The 25,194-nt window shown below is 36.1% G+C and overlaps 1 protein-coding gene across 5 annotated transcripts in view; it reads right to left on the reverse strand.

Moving 5' to 3' along the window:
* The window catches only part of LIMS1 (LIM zinc finger domain containing 1), a 215,405-nt gene that overhangs the window by 32,238 nt on the left and 157,973 nt on the right, over positions 1-25,194 (reverse strand). For 3 of the 5 annotated variants that reach the window (XM_074192159.1, XM_074192161.1, XM_074192160.1), the window contains one exon: positions 6,773-6,932. In XM_074192159.1, the coding sequence (XP_074048260.1) occupies positions 6,773-6,932 (160 nt within the window). Of the gene's footprint in view, positions 1-6,772; positions 6,933-14,859; positions 15,562-25,194 lie in introns of those variants that run through there. The other 2 variants (XM_074192158.1, XM_074192162.1) reach the window with 2 other exon arrangements.

The raw sequence follows: 25,194 nt of genomic DNA on the forward strand, positions 1-25,194 counted from the left end.
TCTCCCCATCAGAATGTAAGCAAACTGTGAGTAGGAGTTGTTTCTTCGTCCTTGGATTACCAGGGTCTCACAAACATATCTGGCACATGATTATTGTTGCTCAGATCACTTCATGATCCTATTGGAGGTTTTCTTAGCAAAGAGACTGGAGAAGTTTGCCATTTCCTTCTCAGCTCATTTTACAAATGAAGAAACTGAGGCAAACAGAGTGAAGTGACTTGGTCACACAGGTCACCCAGCTAGGTCACACATTTGAACTCAGGAAGGTGAGTTTTCCTGACTTCAGGTCCTAGATTTCACTCTCTCCATTCAGCTGTCCCATATATAACAGATGTTTAATATTTAACTGATGCCATGATTTCAATGAGTAATTACTTCTATGTAAATCTTTAGTTACAAGCAAGGTTGCCCAGTGGATGGAGTGCTAGTACTTGAATATCTGAGTCCAAATCTGGCTTCAGACACTTAAGAGTTACTCAACCCTGGGCAAGTCAACAAATGTGCTTGCCTCAGTTTCCTCATCTTTAACAAGGGAATAATAATAGCCTAGAGTTGATATGAGAATCAAATGAGATAATAATTATGAAGTCTACCACAAACCAAGTGCTATGTAATTATCAGCTACTAGCTATCTTTCCTAATATGTTCCCTTATTTCCAACTACCTATTAGATATTGTACTGACATTCAATATTCAATACTGATAAAATTGTATCCCCGAATCTGCCCTTCCTTTTATCTTCTACATTTCTATTCATTATGCAGAAACATATTCTCTCTGATTTCTCATCTAATTAGTTATTAAATCCTGTCAACTCAATCAAGGCAATTTCTCTCCTTTCCACTACCCATTTTAGGTCTTAACTGCCTCTTACCTGGTATATTTTAATAACCTCCTAACTGATCTTAAAGTACCAATCTGATTACACTCATCTACTCAAAAACATTTAATAGCTCACCATTGATAAAATATAAACTTCTTACGCTGTGCATCAAAGATGCCACAACTTATTTTAAACAACTTGCTTTTTTAATATTGTACAGCTAATCATTTTTCCAGTCTAGTCTCAGTAACTCTTGTGACCACACAATCACATATACCATTGTTCCCCATATCTGAAAGGAAATGCATTTCCACTTGTTGAAAGCAGGAACTTTATTAAAGGCCTGGTTTTCACTTCTCAAATTTGAAGCAGGTAAATTATACAGTAGTTAGAGCTCTGAAGTCAGATCTCAGACTCTTAGTAGCTTTGGGAATCTGGTCATGCAATTTAAACTTTTTCCTGCCTTTATTTCCTCAACTATATAATGGGGATAAACAGTAGCCCTTAGTTTTCAGCATTTTTGAAAATCAAATTAAATAGTATTTGTAAAGTGCTTTTGCACAATGCCCATCATATAGAAGTTAAATGAATGCTTTTTCTCTTGTTCCTTTCTTCCTTTTTTTTAAAAAGTCTATCTTCTCGTTCTAAATAAAGGATCAAGAAGGATAATTTATATACATGTTTCATCTTTTTAGATTGTTGAGGGTAGAAATTATGTAATTTTATACCTTTGGATTACCTTATACACAAAGTATGACTTAATAAGTGTATTCAAAATTTTTAAGTAAAGTGTGTTTTGTTTTCACATTTAACTTGCATTTACAAATTACCCACTCCTCCATGAGGTCTCTTACAACAAAGTAAAACAATGAAGCAGAACCAAGTGGTGGGATTCAGCTGATTCTCACCGGTTTGGCAGAACCGACACCTAATTTTATGTTGAATTTGATGAATCCCACCACTGAAAACTAACAATATAGTAACCTCTTCTGAATGGGAATGCACAGTCCACATAGGTAGCATCCTTCCCCAAACTCTATTAAAAAAAAAAAAAAACTGAACAGATATCTATCTCTCTTTTCCTCTTGAACTTAATACAACCCAAGACTCATACCTAAAGCAATTCTAGGAGACTTTCAAAGTAGAATGGGGAGAGATTGGTGCTCTATTGGCCTGTCTAATTTGTAGAAGCAGAAAAGGGAGGTTGTGATATACAAATTGTACAAGATTTCAGCATTCTACCATTAACTAGATGAATGACTTTGAGGGATCCTCTCTTGCCCTCAATCTCCTCCACAGTCAAACAAGGGGAGGACTCTTTGAAGCTAATTTTCTATGGCTTTTATTAAGTCAGAAAAACAACAGTCTGCTTTGAGAAAACTTTTTGGCAAAACAAATGAGAAGAATAAAAGAGCTCCAAATAATTGAAAATCTCAAATGCTGCAACAACAAAATTAAATCATGGAAAACTAGCCATAGTACCCACCAACAAGCACTGTCTGGGCAAGAGAAAGGAGAGATAATGAGGGAATGGTTTGCTTGAACATCAAAGGAAAGAAGTTAACAAACCAGTGAAGCAAAACTGATAATGGAGGAAAAGATAAAATTATCACTGCATGAGGGCAAAGCACAAACTGACTCATTCTCAAATGGAAAGCAAGGCTAATGAATTTTTTTTCAAATGTTCTTTTGCAAGCAACCAATCATTGCTGGGTCTCACTCTTCCAGCTGATTGTTTCTAGGAAGCACTCTCAAAAATCATTTATACTGGAAAGTTTTTTCTATTCATTCTTTAGGGCTCTGATATCTTCAACTGAAAAAAGTTTCTTTATTTTTTGTTTTTTTCAGGGTGGAATAATTTATATCAGAGACAGTAACCTCCTACAGAGTCTGTGAAAGACCAAATTAAGTGTGAGGTTCAACGCAAAAACTGGATCTGGATATTTGTAATGTCATTTTTAATAATATCAAGCAGACCTAGGAAGGTATTTATAGTTGGGTAGTAAAAGGAAGACAAGAGTAGGATGGGTGAGTCATAAATTATTCTGTTCTATTCAAGGATTATTATAGCACTTTCCCTGAAACAAAGAGCATTACAGATAATGCCCTTAAATTTTAACCCATGGTCTATTTCTGAGATGGTCTCACCAGTTAACTGAGGATGATTTCTTTATCAAGGATAAAAAAAGACAACAGAGAATGAAATATGGGATATGTCTACAGGCCTTCAAACATGCCTGTACCTACCATCCTCAAAACATCTTTACTAGATACATATAAGCAAGGACAATTTAGGAAATAACAAAGTATTTCATATTAGTTGAGTGACCCTATACAAATCACTAAATCCCAATTTCTTCACCAAAACAAAAAAAAGTAAGCACATGAAATAGGTTCATGGTGTTATACAAAATCCTCCTTTTGTTTTGCTGTTTATAGGTAAATGATCTTTCTGTGTGTTTAAATTCATAATAAAAAATGAAATAATCTTCATTAGACTGAACTTCAGGCTTTATTTCTCTGCTCTCTCTTAACCAAATTCCTAAAAAAGCATTTCATACTCCATACCTCTACTTCTTTTCTTTTCCTTTCTCGATTTTTTACTCTTTGTAATATGGCTTCCAAACCTCACCCCTCAATTGAAAGACTCCATCCAAAGATACCAAAGATCTCTTAATTGCAATTTTTAGTATTCTTCTACTTTTCTGCAGCACCATATCCTTTCTTCCTAGATACTCTTTGCTTTCTTGAGTTTTCCTGACATGGCTCTCTTTTGATTCTCCAGTCTATCTGATGGCTATTGGATCATCATTATCATGCCCCTAACAATGGGGGAGAGACAGGAAAACAGAACTCTCAAAGTTCTGTCCTAGGTTCTCTTCTCATCTATTCCCCATTTTCCACCTTTCTTCATTTCCATGGCAAGAGCCCCTGGAGATGCCTCTGCCCTATAGTTCTCTCTTCTGGTTGGTGAATCTTTGTTCTGGACCCCCATTTCATGAGCAGACTCCAGAGCATGCTCACTTATTTTGTGGAGTTCTCTATCTTCAAAGACTCCTTCACCAATCTCTTTAAATCACTAGTACTTAGGGTGATGTCTGATTCATAGTAAATGTTGACTAAATCCTCTATCCATCTATCTCTTTATGACTTTATGAGCTCCTATGAGTTTAATTATCACTTTTGTGTAGATAAGATCTATATAGCCAGTCATAGTCTCACTACTGAGTTCAAGTCCCACATCACCAAATATCTTTCAAACTGGATGTCTCTTGGATATCTTATTTTCACCATGTTTTCAACTGAACTCATTATTTTTCTTTCCCAGCCAATCTTCCCCATTTCTGTCAAGTATACCACTATCCTCCTGGTCTCTCAGGATTTGAACCTCAGTGTTGCTATTATTCAGGGATCCTCAATCTCTCTCACTCCATGTAACAAGTTAGTTGCCAAAACTTAATAATCAACTCCACATTATCTCTAGGATCTTGATCCATGTCATACAGATATCATGATACTTCACACATCCATTGCTTTTTGTTTAAACTATTTTAGTTTTTGGATTTTTGTCTCCCTTATTTTTAGCCCATGTAATTCTTCTTCTCTAAACTATCAAAGTGATTTTCTTTAAACAAAGGTCTGACCATATCACTCTTCTATTCAACAAATTTCTGTGGCTACTTATTAACTCTACAATCAAAAAAAAACCTTCTGTGTTTTGCTTTTAAATCCTTTTACAATCTAACCTTAACTTATTCCTCTACCTACAGTCTACAGGTGGCCACAAAGTCTGGAGTCTGGAGTCTGGAGTCAGGAAGATCCAAGTTCCAGACTGGCCTCAAACAGTTAAAATATTAGCTGGGTGACTATGGGCAAAATATTTATCTCCATTTGCCTCATTTTTCTCAATTCTAAAATGAGGATAATTGGATAAAATGAGCACCTACCTCTCAGGGTTCTTGTGAGGATCAAATGAAATATCTTTAAAAATGTTTAGTACAGTGTTTTGACACATGTATTTGGTAAACATATTGTAGGGACAGTAATTAGCTGTGGTACTGTTAGTGATTCAAAGGAAGTGGAAGAAATAATTTCAGCTTTTGAAAAAACTGTATGTGTGTGTATGTGTATATGTGTGTAATGTAAATTTTATAAATATAGAAATTTCTCATACATATTTGCACACACATCTAAATGTATATCTACATATATACTTGAGATACCTTTAAGGCACCATGGGAAGAACTGCTGAGGGGACCAAGAAAAAGGGCAATCCCAGTACCCAGGATCTATCCTCTGCTTTGCCATTCACTACTACTGTGGGACTCTGGAGGGGTTCCTCTCTGGGTCTCTGTTTCTTCATCTGTAAAATTAAGAGGCTGGATCTGAACTTTAAGATCTATGTCTACCCATCCAAATACTTCAAGACAGAAGGGTCTTTAGAAATCATTTAATACAGCTATTGTTTTACTAGCAGAGAGCCTGAGGCTCAGACAAAAGTCATAAAGGACAGGGCAGCTAGGTGGTGCAGTGGATAGAACACTGACCCTGGAGTAAGAAGGACCTGAGATCAAATCTGGCCTGAGACTCTTAATTCTTCCTTGTGCAACCTTGGGCAAGTTACTTAACCCCATTACCTTGTGAAAAAAAAATTTTTTTTAAAAGTCATTGCTCATTTCATCAGTGCAACAATCAAGGACAATTTTAGGGTATCTGCGAAGGAGAATACCATCTGTATCCAGAGAAAGAATTGTGGAGTTTAAACAAAACCAAAGACTATTACCTTTAATTTTTTTTTAAAAAGTTGTCTTATTATATAATTTTGCTATCTCTTAGGTTTTATTTTTTCTTGAAGAATATGATTTCTCCCCTAACATATTCAATTTTGATCAATGTATAGCATGGAAATAAGGAAAAGACTATCAGACTGCCGTGGGGGGGGGATGAGATTAGGGGGAAAATTGTAAAATTCAAAAAAAAGTCATTAAGGTCAAAGTGAGGTGGTTGTTGTTCAGCTATTTCCAAATATTCATGGCCCAAATTGGGGTGTTCTTGGCAAGGATATTTCCTTCACTAGCATATTTTACAGATGAGGAAACTGAGATAAATGGGACTAAGTGACTTGCCCAGGGTCACACAGCTAGGAGGTTGTCTGAGGTCACATTTTAACTCAGAAATATGAGTCTTTCTAATTCTGGGGCAAGCACTATCTATGGTGCCACCAAGCCATCCTTCAGAGCGGGTTAGGCTTACTTAATAAAAAGTTTTCTGAAGGAATTTATTCTTGAAGTAGATCTGACAGAAAGTAAGACGCATGGATAATTGGAGAAAAGGCCGATCAATACTTTATACAGAAAGAGCAATTGGCAAGGGGGTAAAAATTAGACAGTTGAATGCAAGTGTCAACAAGAAGACGGACTTGATTATACTACACTGATTATACTACACTTTATTATACTACGCATTATATTGAGGAAGGCAGAAAAAAATCAGAAGAATAGCTGATGGGGTCTCAAATACTCATGGAACAGTGGATGCTGTATGTGATATGTTGTAAGAGACAATGGGAAAGGCAGCTTAGGGAAGTGAAAATCAGAAAGACCTAAGTTCAAGTCTCACCCTCTGACACAGATTGTGTGACTCTGCCTAAGGTATAGCTTTGCAATGTCCCAGAAGACCTTCAAAGTAACAAAGAAAGTACTGACCTGCCTTGGTAGAGTTTTCTTTATCTTAGAAGTCACAGTTCCAACAAGAGACACAAATACCCAGAAGCACATGCAATGGGAACTCAAGTGGATAGTAAAATTAGAAAAAAAGAAATTCATAGTTTTTTCTCAACCTCCTCCATTTGCAAGTCATTGATAGCTAATATTTACCAAGTTACTGTATTTAATTTTAGAGGCTGGCAACTGGAAGCAGAGAAATATGTTTATGTTGGGGTTGGCTCACCTCATAGAAGAGACCATCGGGGAACTGTTGGAAGCACTGGGCACATACAAAACACTGCTCATGGTAGAGCTCGCCATTGCTGTTCACGATCTTCTCAGCCGGTGCAAAGCCTCCTTTACAGCGCTCACACAGGGCGTTAGCCAGAGCATTCGCCATATTGCTATAAAAGACAAAGGGCAACACAGGGAGGTCAGCAGAGATAAAAAGGAACCTAAGACATGATCAGAAAATTCACTTCATTTAATACTTGGAGAAGCTTAAGCCCAGGCAAAAGCTGCCAAGATTTCTCTTGTAGTTCAGTTGTTTCATTGCGTCAGAATGACTCTTCGTGGACCCATTTAGGATTTTACTGGAGTGGTTTGTCATTTCCTTCTCCAGTTCATTTTACATATGAGCAAACTGAGGCAAACAGGATGAAGTGACATGGCCAGGGTCACACAGATTGTAAATATCAGGTCAGATTTGAACTCATTCCTGACTCTAGGAATAGCAGTCTATCCACTCTCCTAGCTACCAAAATTAATATTGTAACAATAAGCATCAAAAATACTTTAAAAATTATCCCCAATTTATGACAAAGAATGCTACCTATCCCCAGAGAAAGAGTTGATGGTGTCTGAATACAGATTGATGTCTACTTTTTTTAACTTTAATTTTCTTGAGGTTTCTTTTTCTTTGGGGGGAGGGGTGCCAATGTTTTCTTTGATAACGTGACTATTATGAAAATGTCTACATGATCATACATTTATAACCTATATCAAATCACATATTTTCTCAGTAAGTGGAAGTAGGATGGGAGGAAGGGAGAGAATTTGGAGCTGAAAGTTTTAAAAATCAATGTAAAAGAAAACTAAATAAATAATTTTTAAAATACCCATTACTAATATGTTTAGACCATAGTGACTTGAATGATTATCTGTGATCTCTAATCTCTAGGAATTTATATTTAAAGAATTCTAATCAACAACTTTCTAATGAAGGGATTAAAATCTTTAGATGGATAGATAATTAAGGACAAATTTTATATATACGTGTAGATATATAGATTTATGAAGAAATATAAAACAATCTTGGGAAAGAGAAAACAACTGGACCAAAAAGATCAGGAAAGTAGAGTTACTAAAAAACAGGGATGAGGAAGGGAATATATTACATCTGAGATGTACCACTTTCCTAACCCCTCCACCTCCACAGCATAAAGACAGGGAGACTGTCCTGCTGGAGAAGCTACTAGAAGGTCAGTTTGGATGGAATGAAAGACACTTAACAGATGAGAGAGAATTAAGATGGAAACATGGATGGAAGTCAGGTTGTGGGGTATCTGAAATGCAGGCTCAGGGGTGTGTATTTTATCCCACACATTGCTTACCTATGTTCAGTTTCTCTTAATATAGACAGACATGTAAATGGCACTATGTACAAATCAGGGTTTTCTAAAAAAAAACCTGATTATTGAACTATCAAATGAAATCATCTCAAAAGGTTCTTTACTCTGATAAAAATGTTAATGAGATTCCAAAATGGAGTATTATTGCCAAACAGAACAGGTTATACAGGTAGAAATGTTGATACTTTAACCCAGGTGGCTCCTTTGTTTGGAAATTGTAAAAAAAACTACTGCTTAAGAAGTTACTATTTTCATATAATGATTGGATTTCTTTAAGTTGCAAAAACAACATGAGATAGGTTGTGTTAAGTATGACTATACCTATTTTGCCAATGTTGAAACTGGGGTGTCCATGTTCACCTGTGGGAACCCTCATTCCAACCAAAGTCTTCTGAATTCTCACAAACAATGATCTTTCCACTCTCCCATCCTGTCTCTCAATACTAACTTGCATTCCTGTAGTGCTTTAAGGTTTACAAAGACTCTGCTAACAACAACCCAAGACAAAGGCAGTACACACATATCATCCTAATTTTATTGACAAGCAAACTGAGGGTTCTGGGAAGTTAAGCAATTTACCTGTGGGTGCCAAACTATTGGAGCTAAGATTCAAAATCAGGATTCTGTTTCCTGTATCAGGAAACTCCTGTACCTAAGGTTTCAAGAGCCCACTGTTCTATTGTCTAATTGTATTATAATTAATGGTATTATAAATCCACAATTAAGCACTTTTAAAAGAAGGTCACGACATGCATTGCTATCTTGGAATTACACAATTTTAGAGTAAGAAGCCTAGAGATAGTCTTTTGTGTTCCCCTATACTATTACTGTATCATGCTTATTACCCAGTGAATCTTGTCATCAGGCAACATGTCTATTACTTTTTTTTTGCCTCATAACAGTAAGTAGTCAAGAAAAATGTGTCAATTAATTGACGAATCAATCTCAAATTTTATCAAATAGTGTAACTTTTGGTCATCTCTCCTATAAATTTGACCCCAAATGCTATTTTGAAGAAATTAGTAATACACTCACATTGTCTCTATAATGCACCCTGACAAATGGCCAGTCTACTTTCTTTTCTATTCATACATTTTCCTGATAATATCCTTTCCTCCAAGTTTTCTTTGGAGTTCCTTATTTACTGTATGTTGCAGTTAGTTTACATCCACTTTGTACCATCACTCTCTCTGCAATAATAATTTTCAATTCTTTGAAGACTATTGTGTAGTATAATTCATACCTGACAACACCAATAGAATATTGGTATTAGACAATAGGCCTTTGTTCCAGGGAGAAGTTTGTGGTCACTAAAGGTTTGCAATTTCCTGAAGGTAATCGCCTCCTAAACCACACATACCGAGGTGGGGGAAAGGGAAAGTGGAGAGGGGAAAGGGAGATGGGGTCCTTCAACTAGAAGACCCTTAGTTTTGCCAAGCTACAGTGCTAGCTATAAGACCTTGGGCATATTATTTTACTTTCCTTTCATCTTTTTTGCCCATATAGGAAATATAGGTGATTCCATTAATGATGCACATAGGAGTTCTGACTCCTGTTTCGGAGGTAGGCTGGTTCACCTTTCCTTAGACAACCTTATGTCCTTTCTGTTGCTTCTGGAAGTTCATCATATCAATGCAAAAAAAGTGAAATGGACATAGCCTCCTGTGGTTCAGAAGACCAGAGTTCAAGAGTTTTACCAGTCTCAGCCTCCCCAATAGCTGAGTCTATGTCTTCACATACAGTCTTTTTTATTTTTCTAGAATATGAACTTTTCATTTATAACATAAGAAATCTGGCCAAGATTATCTCAGTTATCTTTTATCTCTAGATCCAATATCTAAAGCTATAAGATGTCTAGTTTTGGACTACCCCAAATCACAAAATCACTCTATTTTGTCTAGAAAGGGCTGGCCTTAAGTATTAAGGTAGTTTGATTAAGGTTTCTTCAAGGGACAATCTTTTGTCTGGTGGATCATTGCTGCAAGCATTAAATATGGAAAAATTCACCAATGCATTGTTGGTAGAGTTATGAATGGCTCCAACCTTTCTGTAGAGCAATTTGAAATCATGCCCAAAGGGCAATAAAATTGTGCCTTTGATGCAGCATTAACACTATTAGGTCTGTTTCCCAGAGATATAACAAAAAAAGGGTAAAAAAAATAAAACACATGTACAAAATATTTATAGCAGTTCTTTTCGTAGTTGCAAAGAATTGGAAATTGAGGAGATGCCCATCAGTTGGGGAATAGCAGAATAAATCATGGTATATAAATAGGATAGAGTACTATTGTTCTAGAAGAAATCAGGAGAAAGGGAACTTCAGAAAATCCTGGAAAGATTTACATGAACTGATGCTGAATGAAATGAGCAGAAGCAGAACATTATACACACTAACAACAAAATGGGGTCAACTACAATGGACATGTTCATTTCAGCAACACAACGATCAAAGACAATCTAAAAGATCTGTGATAGAAAATATCATCCATATCCAGAGAAGGAACTATGGAGTCTGAATGTAGGCCAAAGTTTACTGCTTTCAGTTTTAAAAATTTGGGTTTTTTTCCTCCCTCATGCTCTTCCTTCCTTTTTGATTTGATTCTTCTTTCATAAAATGATTATATGTTTATCAAACTTATACATGTATAACCTAGATTAGATTGCTTTCTATTAGGGGGTGGAGGGAAGGAAGGGAGGGAGGGAGGGAGAAAAATCTTACCAAAAAAAAGATTGCTGAAAACTATCTTTGCATGTTGTTGGAAAAATAATAAAATATTAAAAAGAAAAACTACAAAGGAATAATCAATAGTTAGACAAGAAGCAGTTTTTCACATTGCATTTAGGACACTTAACTATGTAGCCTTGGGCAAGTAACTTACCCTGTGCCTCAGTTTCCTCATCTGTGAAATGGAGATAGCATCTACCTCCCAGAGTTGGGGGCAAGAGGTGGCAGAGGTATGAATAGAGCTTATCTTCCTAAATTCAAATGTGGCCTCAGACACTTAGTGGCTATGTGACCCTGGACATCAGTTTTCTCATCTACTAAATGAGATAGAGAAAGAAATGGCAAGAAAAGCGCTAAGAAACAAGAAACCCCAAATGGGGTCATAAAGAGTAGGACATGACTGAACAAACCCAGATTTGTGGTGAGGATCAAATGAAATAATCATGGTAAAGTGTCCATATTTAATAAATATTAGCTGTTATGAGCTAATACTTAGAAAGGAATGCAGCATGTTCACTCCCCTTCCTTGGAATTTAAAGTGAGGTGAGGTGAGAAGGGGGGAGGGTAGAAAGAAAGGGAGAGAAGCAAAAGGAAGGACTTGTTAGTCTATTTCAAACCCACATTTACCTATTTTTCTTTTTAAAGTTATCATGATAATCACTTGCATTTATTTAGTCATTTTAAGTTTTCTGAAGTACTTTCCTCATCATATCCCTTTGATGTAGGTACTCCAAGTATTACTGCACCTATTGTACATAGGAGAAAATTGAGACTCAGTAAGGCTCACCTATATGCTCACACAGCAAGCTCAATCACAACCTTGAACTTGATTTTCTGACTCCAAGACTACTATTCTTTATACTCTCTATCACCAATGGTAAAATCAAATCCTCTATTAGCCAAAAAAAGATCAAACATCACTTTCTCCTTCCTGGGCCACTTTAAGAAAGGGATAAGAAAAGGGAAAGGAAAAATAAACAGTATAACAAACAACAACAAAGACCCTACCTGAATAAAGGATATTTTTCCTAAAAATAATTCAACCAATTGTGAATCAGTAATTCACAACACAATTATAATTGTAACAATAATAATCTGCAAAAAAAAAGTTACCTTTTAATTGTAGGGTTTTATGCTTTCTAAACAGCTTTCACATATACATAAACTTATTTACTCTAGTATTGAGTCAACCAGAAAATATTTATTAAAATCCTACTGGGGGAATTACTGAACTCTTATTTCCGTATTATAGAATAATGAAGAGGAAGCACAGAAAGGTTAAATAATATGCTTAAATAATGTGCCCTAGGTCAAACAGTTTCATAGTGACAATTTATCTGGATTAAATTCAAGTCTCATTCTGCCTCTAAGGTCTGACTTATAAAACTTTCTTATAAATAATTAGAAGCTACACTAAATTCAACTAAGGATTTAAAACACAAGGTAAAGCATATTAACCCTTCCCAGTTCCCTTCCCTCTTCCACCAAAGAAAGGGGGAGATAGAAGTAAAAATAATATTTATAACATGCCTCAGCTGTACTGTACATTTCCTGTTGCCCTCCCCCACCCATAACAATATAGTCCCAGTTTTTAGTCTAGCTGAAATGAAATCTGTGTGAAAACAGTATAAGCATCATCCCACGCCTTCTACAGGAAGCCTTTCCCAGTCCCCTTTAATTCTAGTACCTTCCCTCTCTTAATTACTTCCTATTTATGATATAGATAGCTAAGTTTGCAAGATTTGTTTGCTTGTTGTGCCCCACATTAGATTGTGGGCTCCTTTAGAGCAAAAACTGTCATTGGCCTCTTTTTGAACCCCTCAATGTTAAGGCACAATGCCTAGTAGCCAAGTTTGAAATAATGCAATATGGTTTCCAAAAAACATCATCATATAGTAACTGCTACATATCACAGTGTAATTTTTTTGATAAAAATAATCAGACAATGAAGGATCTTCAAAGCTATCTGCCAACAAAGGAGAATTCATACAAGAGCTCACAGAAGCAACATGGCTAATTATAATCAGCTAATTTTCCAGGACATGAAATCAGAAAGTGTTCATGCAAAAAAACCTGGTGAACGTTTAAATTCTCAGTTTAGAATTTTCTTAAACAATAACCTATCACTAGTAAATCAATTTGTTCTAAAATAAGCGTTATGTATGTATTGTCTTCCATATTTAAATGTGTTCGTCTCCCCCTTTTCTATTTGTTGTAGCTTTCTGAAAATAATTACACATATTTATGAGTATTACATTTTATAAAACATCATTCAGAGCAACTGTGAAATAGGTAGTGTAATTACTGTCACCAGGTATGAGAGCACAGAGAGATCATGAAAATCATTTAGTACAATTCTCTTATTTTACAAAAGAAAAAATGGACTCAGAGAGGTTAAATTATTTTCTCACTGTCACAAGGATAGTCAGAGAGTAAGAGCTAGAAGTCTAGGCTTTCTGACTAAATACAGTACTCTATCCACTATACTATACAAGATTAATCAATAATTCAACAAGGAGCACTTATAAGCGCTTACTAGGATACTAGGCTAAGATAAAGCATTTTTCTGGTTTTCATTAGAACACCAGTAGTTCTAGAGATCAGCTCTAGAAATTCCCTAGATAAGAAACCTCTTTTGTAAATCTGGGAGGTTCCTGTATAGAACATTGCATATAGGTTCAAATTCAACCCCCCCCCCCCCAACCCAACCATATTATGGACCAGTTTTGCTAATTCTTTTTTTTTCTTGTCTCTTTTTCTTTCTTTAAAATGTATTGTTATATGTAATAGCTTTCTGGAAGAAGTGAGGAAGTATATAGGGTAAATTCAGGTGATGTAAAAATAAAAATAAAGCGCTTTCGTCTCAATGAAGTTCTAAGTTTTTATAGCTTAGAAGTGCTGAGAGTTTTGGGAAACTTTTTATATAAGTAATTTTTAAACAAAACCTCATTAAAAAAAATTCTTTGGACAATATAAATCTTGATTACAATATAATGATAGCAAGCCACACTCTCAACAAATGGAGTTGCTAAATGGGACCAAAGCGTTACATTCTGAACAGCACTTAAGGATCACTAACCAGAAGTAGTAAACCAGATATTAATTCAATCTATGCTCATTTGAATCTTCAATAATACAAAAAATGCATTATTATGTGACCTGGGCCTCCCAGCTGTTTATGTCTATACTATTCATGAAAAAAGGGGAGCTTACTTAGCAAAGATAATTTATATCCACGAATATGATCTCCTTAATGTGGCATCCCCAAATCATTGTGGATGGTTTGTCATCTATGCCTTCACATCTTTTGTGGTTATTGCTCTTTCCTCTCCCCAATTAATCCTACAGAGAGGATCTTAGGTTATTATGTATATGATAATCACTTTAAGAAACTTTAAAAGCATTTATTTATAGGTAACCAGCTCAGCCAATCATTAACTATTTTTATTCATTAAATCAAATTCCCTAAGAACCATTACTAGAGTATAATCTAGTTCTAGGCATTGTAGATGTACTTATGTATTAAAACAATTCTTGACAAATATGTTGTCAGAGCCTCTAAGTGATTCCCCTCTAATTTGCCTTGAAATTTAACAGTGTCTGAAATGGACAAAAACTTTTAAGATCTGACAGGAAAATATAAGAATTCATTAATTTGGAGCAAACATTTCTTCCTTGTGCTATAAAAGAAATGAATATTTGTTTTTGCTGTTCCCTCCTAAATGAAGAAAGGTGACCACAGCTAATATAAAAGTATTTTTATCTTAATAGACCACATTAACTAGCAAAATCAAGAAAATCTACAGAAGGTGTAAACCCACCAATTTGCTAACAGCAGGCATAGTTACCAAAGACTCACCACCCTTCAAAACATTTCTACAAGGACACAATGTTAAAATAGCCAGGGAGTTTAAAATGCTGGGAACATGAGATTCCCATCAGTAGAGCCCCCACCCTGGGAGAGAGAAAACTTACAATCTTGCATAAAAGTCACAGAATTCCTTGTAGACTTTTATGTCACTTTGCCTATGCTGCAGTTTGGACACAGCCTTCTCGCCTTCGTTCCCATCAGCATCGTGGACATCATTAATTATAGTCTGTGGGATTTCTTCGTTTTCTGGAATGACAAAGGGATGGACCCTGCCTGGGAATGCCATCCTGAAGCGGCAACTTATCTGGGAGTTCTGATCCTGGGGCAGAAAGCTGCAGACCAAATACACCAGCCGGAGAAACAGTGAACAGGACGTCCCCCCTTGGATTCCCAGCAATGGGATTCACTTCCACTGTTTACACGTCAGTTAGGCAGGCTTTATAAGGCTCCACAAGAGCTTCAAGTTAAGAGCCCAGAGGCACAGTAGACGGACGGGATGACAAGGTATGATTTACTCAGGCTTGTTGAAAGTCCTCCCTCCCCAGCTAGCATTCCACCAGACTTGTACAAACTCAGGGAGGGAGGGAAGGTAGTCTTCATTATCTATTACTGACCCTGAATATTTTAACACAGTTCTTTCTGGCTCTAAAACACACACACACACACACACACACACACACACAAATTTATTTCCAGATTCTGGAAATATGGTGTGTATGAAGCACTGGATTCTAAATTAAACTCAAATAGAAACAGGAGTCACTTAAGCCATACATAAGGATCTCTATAGGCCACATGTTGACATAGAAAACCATGTATTAGCATTATCTATGCATTACTGTATTGCTCCTGAATCAAAAAGAAGGTAGTTTAAAATTTAGAGAAAAGAGGAACCTCTAATAGGCTCCTTCATCTGCATCTTTTTTTGTTTATTTCACATATTTTTTTCCCTACAGTTTTGTCTATCATTGCATTCTTTCAAGGTTCACAATCTATATTTATTAATAATTTACAGTTATCTCTAGGCTAATATCTCAAAGGCTCCATAAGCAATGTGATTGATGATGTTGATCCTCTCCAACTAACAGGCTACCACCTGACTTTCCTCCTTTACCACAGCAACCTGTTTTAGTATTTTATGAACTGGATTAATTTGCCCCACCAAAAGGTCTATGTTATAGAAAACAAGGATCAGACTTGTGTTTGTTGGTATCCTTTAAGACAACAGTCTCTTCAGATCTAAAGAAGGGGGGCAGCTAGGTGGCGCACATATAGAACACCAGTCCTGGAATCAGGAGGAGGACCTGAGTTCAAAATCAAACCCAGACACTTAAGTATCTTGCTGTGTGACCTTGGGCAAGTCACTTAAACCCACTGCCTTGCAAAAAAAAAAAAAACCCAAACAACCCCCCCCAAAAGAAACCAGATCTAAAGAAGGAAGAAAACTTTCCTTCTTTCTATATCAGTGATGTAATCTTTGAATTTTATTAGAGACCCCTAAAGACAAAAACCAATAAAACAGACCAGTCATATGTCTAAAAAGCTTTCCATGATCTGCAAAAGTTTATATGTATGTATATATATATATATATATGTTTTATATAAACATATACATATATAACTAATATATTTTATATATACATGAATTTACAGATACATTGTCTGCAACAAATTTATCATAGATTAGATTTTCACTTGTACAAAAAGAACTCCTTAGTCACTTTGTTCTACCATTTAGCATTCAAGAAATACAAAATTATTTTAATGTTAATTTGAATAAAATTATGAAAGCAAATCTACTATGAAATAATGTACCCCAAAGCAAAATTTTAAATGTTTCATAATAATCCATGGCCTTCCTCCACAATCCTCCAATTAATTTAGGTAAGTGACCAACCACCTAAAGAAGAAATAAATTGAAATTGTAGAGACATTAGGTGGTCAAAAGGGAGTGGTTGAAGAAAAAGTTTTTGATTTAGTGGACAAAGTGCTAGAGTTGGAGTTGGCAAGAAAAAGGTTGAAAACCTGGCTTAAGAAAGTTACTATCTGCTTTAGCTTAGGCAAGTCATTTAATCTTTCTAAGACTCATTTTCTTCACCTGTAAAATGAGGGTATTAATAGTTGAACTCACCTTATGTGACTATTGTGAGGATGAAACAAATATTTAAAGTATTATATAAATGTCAGTCACCCATCACCACCACCACCACCACCACCACCACCACCACCACCACCATCATCTTTATCACTAGGGCCCATGAAACCCTGAAATTTAGCATATGGCTCATGGATTGATATGTGGATCTGGAGAAGTCAGGCAGGAGAAACTGGAGGCTAGAGTATATTTGGGAAATGTCCACAAAGAAGTGACAGTTGAGGCTATGAGAATGGATAAGATAACCCATTTCAAAGAGCTGAGGAATAAAAAAAAAGAACAGATGATAGAACCTTGGGGAATATTCAAAGTAAGGAAGTAGGGAAAGAGAGAAGCCAACATGAAGCAACTAGCCATAATTTAGAAGCTCCTTCGTAGAAGGGGGGGAAGAATATTTAAATTAAGCCAAAAAAAAAGTCTCTAAGGAGGGGGAAACCTTTTTCACATTACTTGTTCTTATTTCATATTAGTTTTTATTACTTATAAATTATTTAACACATAAGAACTTGGGAACCTGCTGCTACCTGTCCTTTGCTATGAAAATATTTGAGGTGCTAAATTGGTCCTGGAAGAACTAATAATCTCTGCTTAGGGAGAAAAACCATCTACCTATATTACACTACCAAAGAGGCAGGTAGATAATGCAATGGATAGAAAACAGGTGAGTCAGGAAGACTCATCTTTCTGAGTTCAAATGGGTTCTCTGAGGGACCCTGGGCTTACTTAACCCTGTCTGCTCAGTTCCTCACAATGAATGGAGAAACAAATGGCACTCTAGGTCTTTGCCAAGAAAATCCCTGATGAGGTTCCGAAGAGTAAGATGGATCTAAAAACCACTGAACAAAAACAACAGACCACCACAGTCTTCAATTTAAGTGCATTATGGTGGAACTCCAATAATACTAAGAAAGCCAATTATTCTCATATTTTGGGATCACATCTTCTATCACTATAAGGTTAAATGGCTCTGTTCTTCCAAAAAGCCTGTATAAGCTGATAATTTGATTCAATTACTCATTCATTTCATCTGGTTACTATGGATTAGAATCAAAAGAAAAGGTTTTTTAAGGGTCTAAATATTTGAGATATTATTTTCTTTTTTTGTTTGTTTTTATGTTTTTATTTTGTTTTTTGTCTTTGCAAGGCAAATGGGGTTAAGTGACTTGCCCAAGGTCACATAGCTAGGCAATTATTAAGCATCTGAGACAGGATTTGAACTCAAGTACTCCTGACTCCAGGGATGATGTTCTATACGCTGCACCACATAGCCACCCCCCCTGAGTTATTATTTTCAACAATGTAAGGAAGAAAATGAGGGAGTATTTAAGGCCATGTCAATAACAGTTGCTGAGATTCTAGTTTTAAAATCCAAGCATTTTGTTATTTTTAAAGCATTTGCTGGCACCTAATAAAGTAAGCTAAAAATATAAACAATCTTTTGGAGAATAATTAATTCTGAGAGAAATATTTATCTCAAGTCACTTGATTTATGGTATTACTGCCACCACAGCAGTATAATCAAACCAACAGCTTGTTAGGAGAAATGGGGGAAAAAAGGGTGATGGGGGTGGAGGGGGAGAGGTGGTTCTGAAGAAAACTGCCATTTTGGGCTATCATATATTTGCTTTTAGCAGAAAGTAACAGTGGCATCAGAAAGGCTCTGGATGGTTCACTGAATTTGGATTCCCATGTTGAGTTCCACTGAGGTATCCAGAGACCAGATAAATAAAAGTTCTGTCCAAGATTTAATTCATTTGCAAAAGATTCTCTATAGGCCACATGTTGACATAGAAAACCACATATTAGTATTATCTATGCATTACTGTATTGGTCCTGAACCAAAAAGAAGGTAGTTTAAAATGTAGAGAAAAGAGGAACCTCTAATAGGCTATTCATACTTGTTTACAGAGGCTATGTTTTTCTTTCATTCTTAATGGACAAAGGGATTGGAAAAGGAGGGAAAGAAGGTAGATTTCTGTCAACTGAAAAAAAAAGTAAACTTTAAAAAAAGTAAATCTTTAAAAAAGAAATAATGTTTGAGTTTTGTCTTAAAGAAAGAGAGGGTTTCTGAGGGGCAGTGGAGATAAGAAGTTCATTACAGGTCCAGGTAACAGAACAAAAATGCAGGGCGGGAAGATGGAATATTCTAAGTAAGTGAGGTCAGTTATTTTTTCTATGAAACTTTTCTTTCCTTATCCCACAACTGCTAGTACCTTCCCCCCAACTAACCTGTAATAACAATAAGCAACACCATCAATACGGCAGTAAACATATACAAAGTATCCTCTGTGCTGGTAGTATAAAGAAAGAAAAACAGACAGTCCCCTATTCCAAAGGAGTTCATAATCAAGATGGGGGACAATAAGAACACATGATAGAGAAAGGATAAATTGGAGATAAGCAACGGAAAGAAAGTATTGGGAAGTGGGGGAGTGGATGGATAACTACCTAGTATATATTTTTTTTATCTGCATTTCTCTCCCCAGATAGAATATAAACTCTGAAGGTAGGCATTAGGCCATTCTTCATATTTACATCCTCATTGATAAAACATAGTAGGGACTTAATAACTGCTTGTTTGTTTGATGGCTTGATTACACAACCAAGGTCAACATTTCAGTGTTTATTAATGGGGTCAGGCACCAGACCATCTGGAGATGAAGATAAAACCATGGTACCAACCCTCAAGGAGCTTCCATTTGAATGGAGGAGACAATATACAACTAGTTTCTCCTTACTGTCCAAATCAGAAAGAAGCAGCTTTTAAAGAAATGGCACCATTTATTAAAATGCCCCTAAATAGCAGTAACTAAATTATTCAACAGGACCTAAGTGCATCTCTACTAAGGACTTCATCTAGTAGATTTTTAAAACCCAACTCTGTTGTGTGTGTGTGTGTGTGTGTGTGTGTGTTTGTGTGCATTGCACATGAGGTAGGGACTCATATAGGCAAAGGCATCAAGTGTCCTGCAAAATGTTTTATTTTATTCCACAAATAGATATGCATCATACTCAGATCTCTGAACTAAGTATTTGGCAATGCCAGCTGCCATGGGGCAATGGAATTGCTCTGCTGTAAGCAATCAGGCTGCCCTGCTCCACTTAAAGGTTTCTGTGTCATTTTGTCCAGTCCAAAGTGACAAAGTATCCCTGCTTAGTTTCTGTGTGGGGCCAGACTGAACATTTTCAGTGTGATACTCAAACGGAAAGTTTAATCTTGAACTTCCCCAGACAGCTCAGAACAGAAGCAGCATGACATGCAAATGAGGACATTACAACTGGAAAATTCTCTCTCATTTCTAAGGTTCCAATATCATGCTCTGTTTTTTTCTTTTCAAAGACAATAAGGTTAAGGACTTGGATAGAAAGGAAATATTAAGATTCAATTAGTTTGAAAAAAAATTCAATTAGTGTACATTCTTGCCTTTTTTGTCCTAAAATGATCTCCAAATTTGTAAGCAAAAAGAAAAGCCTTCTTTTCTTAATCCCTATCCAAAGGAATTGAGTTGCAATATTTTTCTCCTCCTTAACATTTTTCTAAAGTTCAAAATGATGAAAATAATTTATTTTAAAAACACTATTACTCTTGATAAAGCTGATTATTAAGTAATCCTCATTAATTATAATTATAGCCTATCAATTATATTATTAATTACACCCTATTAATTACACCATCATTTTCAAGGTGGCAATACTTAAAAACCACTTAGTTTAATATCCTTCCCTGTTCTCCTAGATCATAACTGCTGTTCTTATTTCACTGTTCTCTTTCTTTAGTCTTAACTTTATAGTCAGCAATTTCACCTAGAATTTTTTCTCTGCTCTTGAATTCCCCACCCTTTTATCCTCAGCTGTTCCCACCCTGCTAATTATCAACCCTCCCCCCTCACTGCCTACCTTCTCTCTATCTGCTTCTAAGTCACTGAGTGAAGCTATAGCAAGTTACTTGACCAACAAACTGAGGTCACTTATACAGCTGTGATTAGCTAATTGTAAGTGGATCCTTCCCACTGCAAGGCAAGCATTCTATTATCTTTAATTCATGTTCTATCACACTCTAAAGAATGGCTTTACCAAAACATTTTTTTTTGCCCCAATTCCATTCCTCCCTCCCTTTCTCCAGATGACTTCATCTTTTTTACTGAGAACCCTAAGGTCATTTAGTATGAGCTCTTCCATTTTCCATCCTCTCCACCTGAAAGCCTGTATTATCACCATCTTTTCCTCTAAGCTCAGTGGTGAGATAATCTATGTTTTTGCCAGGACTAACTAATTAATGCCTTTACTTATGTTCTTAGTTTCATCCTTTTCCATTTATCCTGACACTTTGCTACATTGATCATTCTCCTCTCTCTTTTTAATTTCTCCATCTTGATTGGATCCTTCCCTTCCAACTAGACTTAGAACTTTGCTAACTTAACTCACTAAACAACTAAACACACCTCTTTCCTTGATCCTATTACTCTTTTTATTAACTTATGTCTCACCTCCTCTTTACTGTGAAAAATGTTTGCATTTGGTTCTATTGGAGAGTAGAGGGGAAAGAGATCATCTCTGATTTTGAACTATCATTATCTCCCAAGTGGTCTCTTTGCCTCTAATTCAGGGATTCTTTGTCTTGTTGTATCATGGACTCCTATAAGTCTGATGAAGGAACTCATAAATTTGCAAATGGATGAATGTTGAAAAACTACCATTTCATAATTGGAAATAAAAATAAAATTTCAATTAAAAATATTAAAAAATAAAAAGAGGTTTGATAAGTCTATGGATGATTCCTTCTCAGAGAAAAAAAGTTTTTTAAAAAAAATTCACAACTGGAAAGAAATGATAAATTTCAATTAGGGTTTAACAGGGAAAAAAAGATGTCATTTTTTCCCCATCTCAATTCATAAGTCTGATAAAACACTATGAACTTCAAGTTTAAGTATCCTTGTTCTAATCTCTCCCTTTCAAATATCAAAATTCAGATTCAAACTTTTTTTTGGCATATAATTACCATTACAAGTTCATTCATGTCACATTCCCTTGTCCAAACATAAACTTCTCAGTCTCATATTTTGGGTCTCCTCCACACTATTCCTAACTTACCTTTCCTAAGCTTGTTTTATGTGCATGTTGGATTCTAGACAAATCATAATCATAAGGTGTCATCTTGAACTTTCTTGCCATTATATTCATCAAGGTTTTCTTTTTCATGCCTACAACATACACTTTTCTTTATCTTTGCTTATTGAAATAATCCAGGGGCAGTTAGAGTAGAGGCCTGGAGTCAGGAGGACCTGAATTCAAATCTGGCCTCAGACACTTAATAATTGCCTAGCTGTATGACCTTGGGAAAGTCACTTAACCCCACTGCCTTAAAATTTAAAAAAAAGGAAGAATTAATCCACTCCCTTCAAGGCTAAGTTCATTAATTCTTTTCTGGTCCACACAATTGAACAAAAATCTATTCTGTGTTTCTATCTCAATAATTCTCAAAATGTGATACTGGCACCCTTTTAAGGGGGTCCATAATTTTCAAAATAGCATCAAGAAAGTTTAATTCCTAATATGGTAAAAACAAATAAATATAACCTCTACAAACAAAAACTCTTTGGGAGTAGTCCCCCAATAGTTTTAAATATTGCAAAACTGCTTGGAGCCATAAAGTTTGAGAATACCCTCCTTTTCACACTCTACCTTGTATTATCACATCCTCTTATTAGAAGGCACCCTTTTTTTAAGCTTAGAATATCATTTTTCTTTGTATGTCTAGAGGCAAAGCATCTCATAGAGCAGCAGATGCTTTAAGAAATGTTTGTTGAATGTAGAAATTTGCATGAAATAATGAAGAACAAATAGAATGCCATTAAAACTAACAGCAATATGGTTTTAAGAACAACTTTGAGCAACTAAGTATTTGACTATAAAGAGCAACTAAGTTATCTACCATAAATATTCTAACTACAAAGGACCTATGAGAGAAGACACTATTTGCATCTGGAGAAAGAACGCATAGCTAGAAGAATGTACAGAATGATTTTACATCCCCCTGCCCCAACCCCCTGCAACTAATGGTATCCATTTCTAGAGCTGGACAGGGGGAGGGAAGGGAGGAAATAACAAAGGAATCCCTGTAATTTCCCCCACCCCCAGCATAAACACCTGATTTTTGGTGCCCCCTTGGGGGCAAGGATTATTTTATTTCTGCCTTTATAATCCTGTGGTCTAGTATATAGTAGGCACTCAATAAATGATTGCTAAATGACTTGTCTTCTTCATTACAATCTAATTTTTAAAAATTATATAAAATAATCCATTATTAAATTTGACTTTTTTTTTTTGTTTTTGCTTTTGCAAGGCAATGGGGTTAAGTAACTTGCCCAAATTCCAGAATTAGGTAACTATTAAGTGCCTGTGTCAGGATTTGAACTCAGGTCCTCATGACTCCACAGTTGGTACTCTATACACTACACCACCTAGCTGGAATCTAATTTTTTTAAAGAGTAGGGAGTTTCAGTCTTTGTATTTGTATCCCTGGCTCAAACATAGCGTTTAGTGCATGGTAGCTGTTCAGTCATGCCAAACTCCGTGATCCCATTCGGGATTTTCTTGTCAAAACCATTGGAGTGGTTTGTCATTTTCTTCTCTGTTTCATTTTACAGATGAGAAAACTGAGGCAAACAGGGTTACACAGCAGACTCATCTTCCAGACTTTAGGCACTGTGCCACCTGACTGCCATTAGTACATAGTTAGGCTTTAAAATACTTATTGAGTGATTGATTGGGCTTGATGGACTCCTCTGGGACACAGATTAAAAACTCCTTCTCATCCTAATAGGTCATTTGATGAGGGGCAAATCCTCTGATGGATGAGCCTCTATGAATGTGGGTAGTTGAGAACAGACCCCAGGATCTGTCTGTCACCAAGTCCAGAATTAAAACATTTCCATGTTGGTAGGAGCTGCTAAGCCCGTGAAGCTTACTGACATAAACATAAGAACTTAATGTTATTCCCATGCCCCAACAAGACATTAGAACAAGACTTTTGCAGAAGGAGCTAGGTAGCCATCCGTTATTATCATTGAAAACATCTACAGTATACTATGTGGTGCATGATAAATATAGGCTTCTGCTTATCCTACATCTCCATTTAAGGTATGTGACCTCTGCCCCAAATAATGCTAAAAAGATCATTTTACCATTGATTTGTCCAATTCAGAGTACCTTCTATCTTTTTGCAACAGTTCCCACTTGAAACTCTCAATGCAGTTTTCTATCATTAGTCAAATTTGACAATAACTTCTTCATTATCACTATTAGCAGAAGTCCAACAGAGCAGGGCAGTTCATGCTAAAATAACCCTGGTTCATGGTTCCTGGGTAGGGGTGTAAAGGGGGGGGGGGGGGGGAGAACAATCTTCATGAGCCTTCTCCTAGGATGAATCTCTTTGAAATTAACAGCCCAATGTTGCAAAAACTGAACAATAACAAAAAGCCAAAACTTTTGGCAGTGCTCTAGTGGTGAAAAGACTTGGAGTCTGAGAACCTGAGTTTGAATTCTGTCTCAGATACTTTCTTGTCAGCTGACTGGAGCACAAAACCAGATTAAAAGACCTTCACATTTTAGTAGGAGTTTTAATGAGTTGTGGTAGCCAAAAAGACCTGTACTGGGCTAGTCCCTTAACTTCTCTGGAACTCAGTTTCTTCATCAGTAAAAAGAGAGAGTTGCACTAGATGATCTCTAAGGTTTCTTTTAGCTCTAAATTCATGATTCTATGACACTTCCAAGTCCTCTCTTTGAACTTCCCTTCTTAATAAAGAGGAAACTGTTATTGTTATAATAAATGAGAGTCTACCATCATTATAGATATCATTTATATAAAGACACACCAAGTTTACAAAGAAAAAATAAAAAGAATGAAAAAATAAAATATGTAGAACACCTACCCTTAAAGCATAGGATGAATTAGAGAACCTGAAAAAGAGCCATTTTAATCTTCCATTAGAGTGTAAACTCCTTAGGGGCGGCTAGGTGGCATAGTGGATAAAGCACTGGAGTCAGGAGTACCTGGGTTCAAATGCAGTCTCAGACGCTTAATAATTGCCTAGCTGTGTGGCCTTGGGCAAGCCACTTAACCCCATTTGCCTTGCAAAAACCTTAAAAAAAAAAGAGTGTAAACTCCTGGAGGGCAAGGATGTCATTGGATCCTTCTGATCACCAGCAATTTATCACACAGGGCCTGGCCCAGAGGAGACTCAATATTTACTAAAGGATTGACTATTATACACTATATGATTTT

This window comes from Macrotis lagotis, chromosome 6 (assembly GCF_037893015.1).
Source record: "Macrotis lagotis isolate mMagLag1 chromosome 6, bilby.v1.9.chrom.fasta, whole genome shotgun sequence".
In the NCBI taxonomy this organism is placed as follows: domain Eukaryota; kingdom Metazoa; phylum Chordata; class Mammalia; order Peramelemorphia; family Peramelidae; genus Macrotis; species Macrotis lagotis.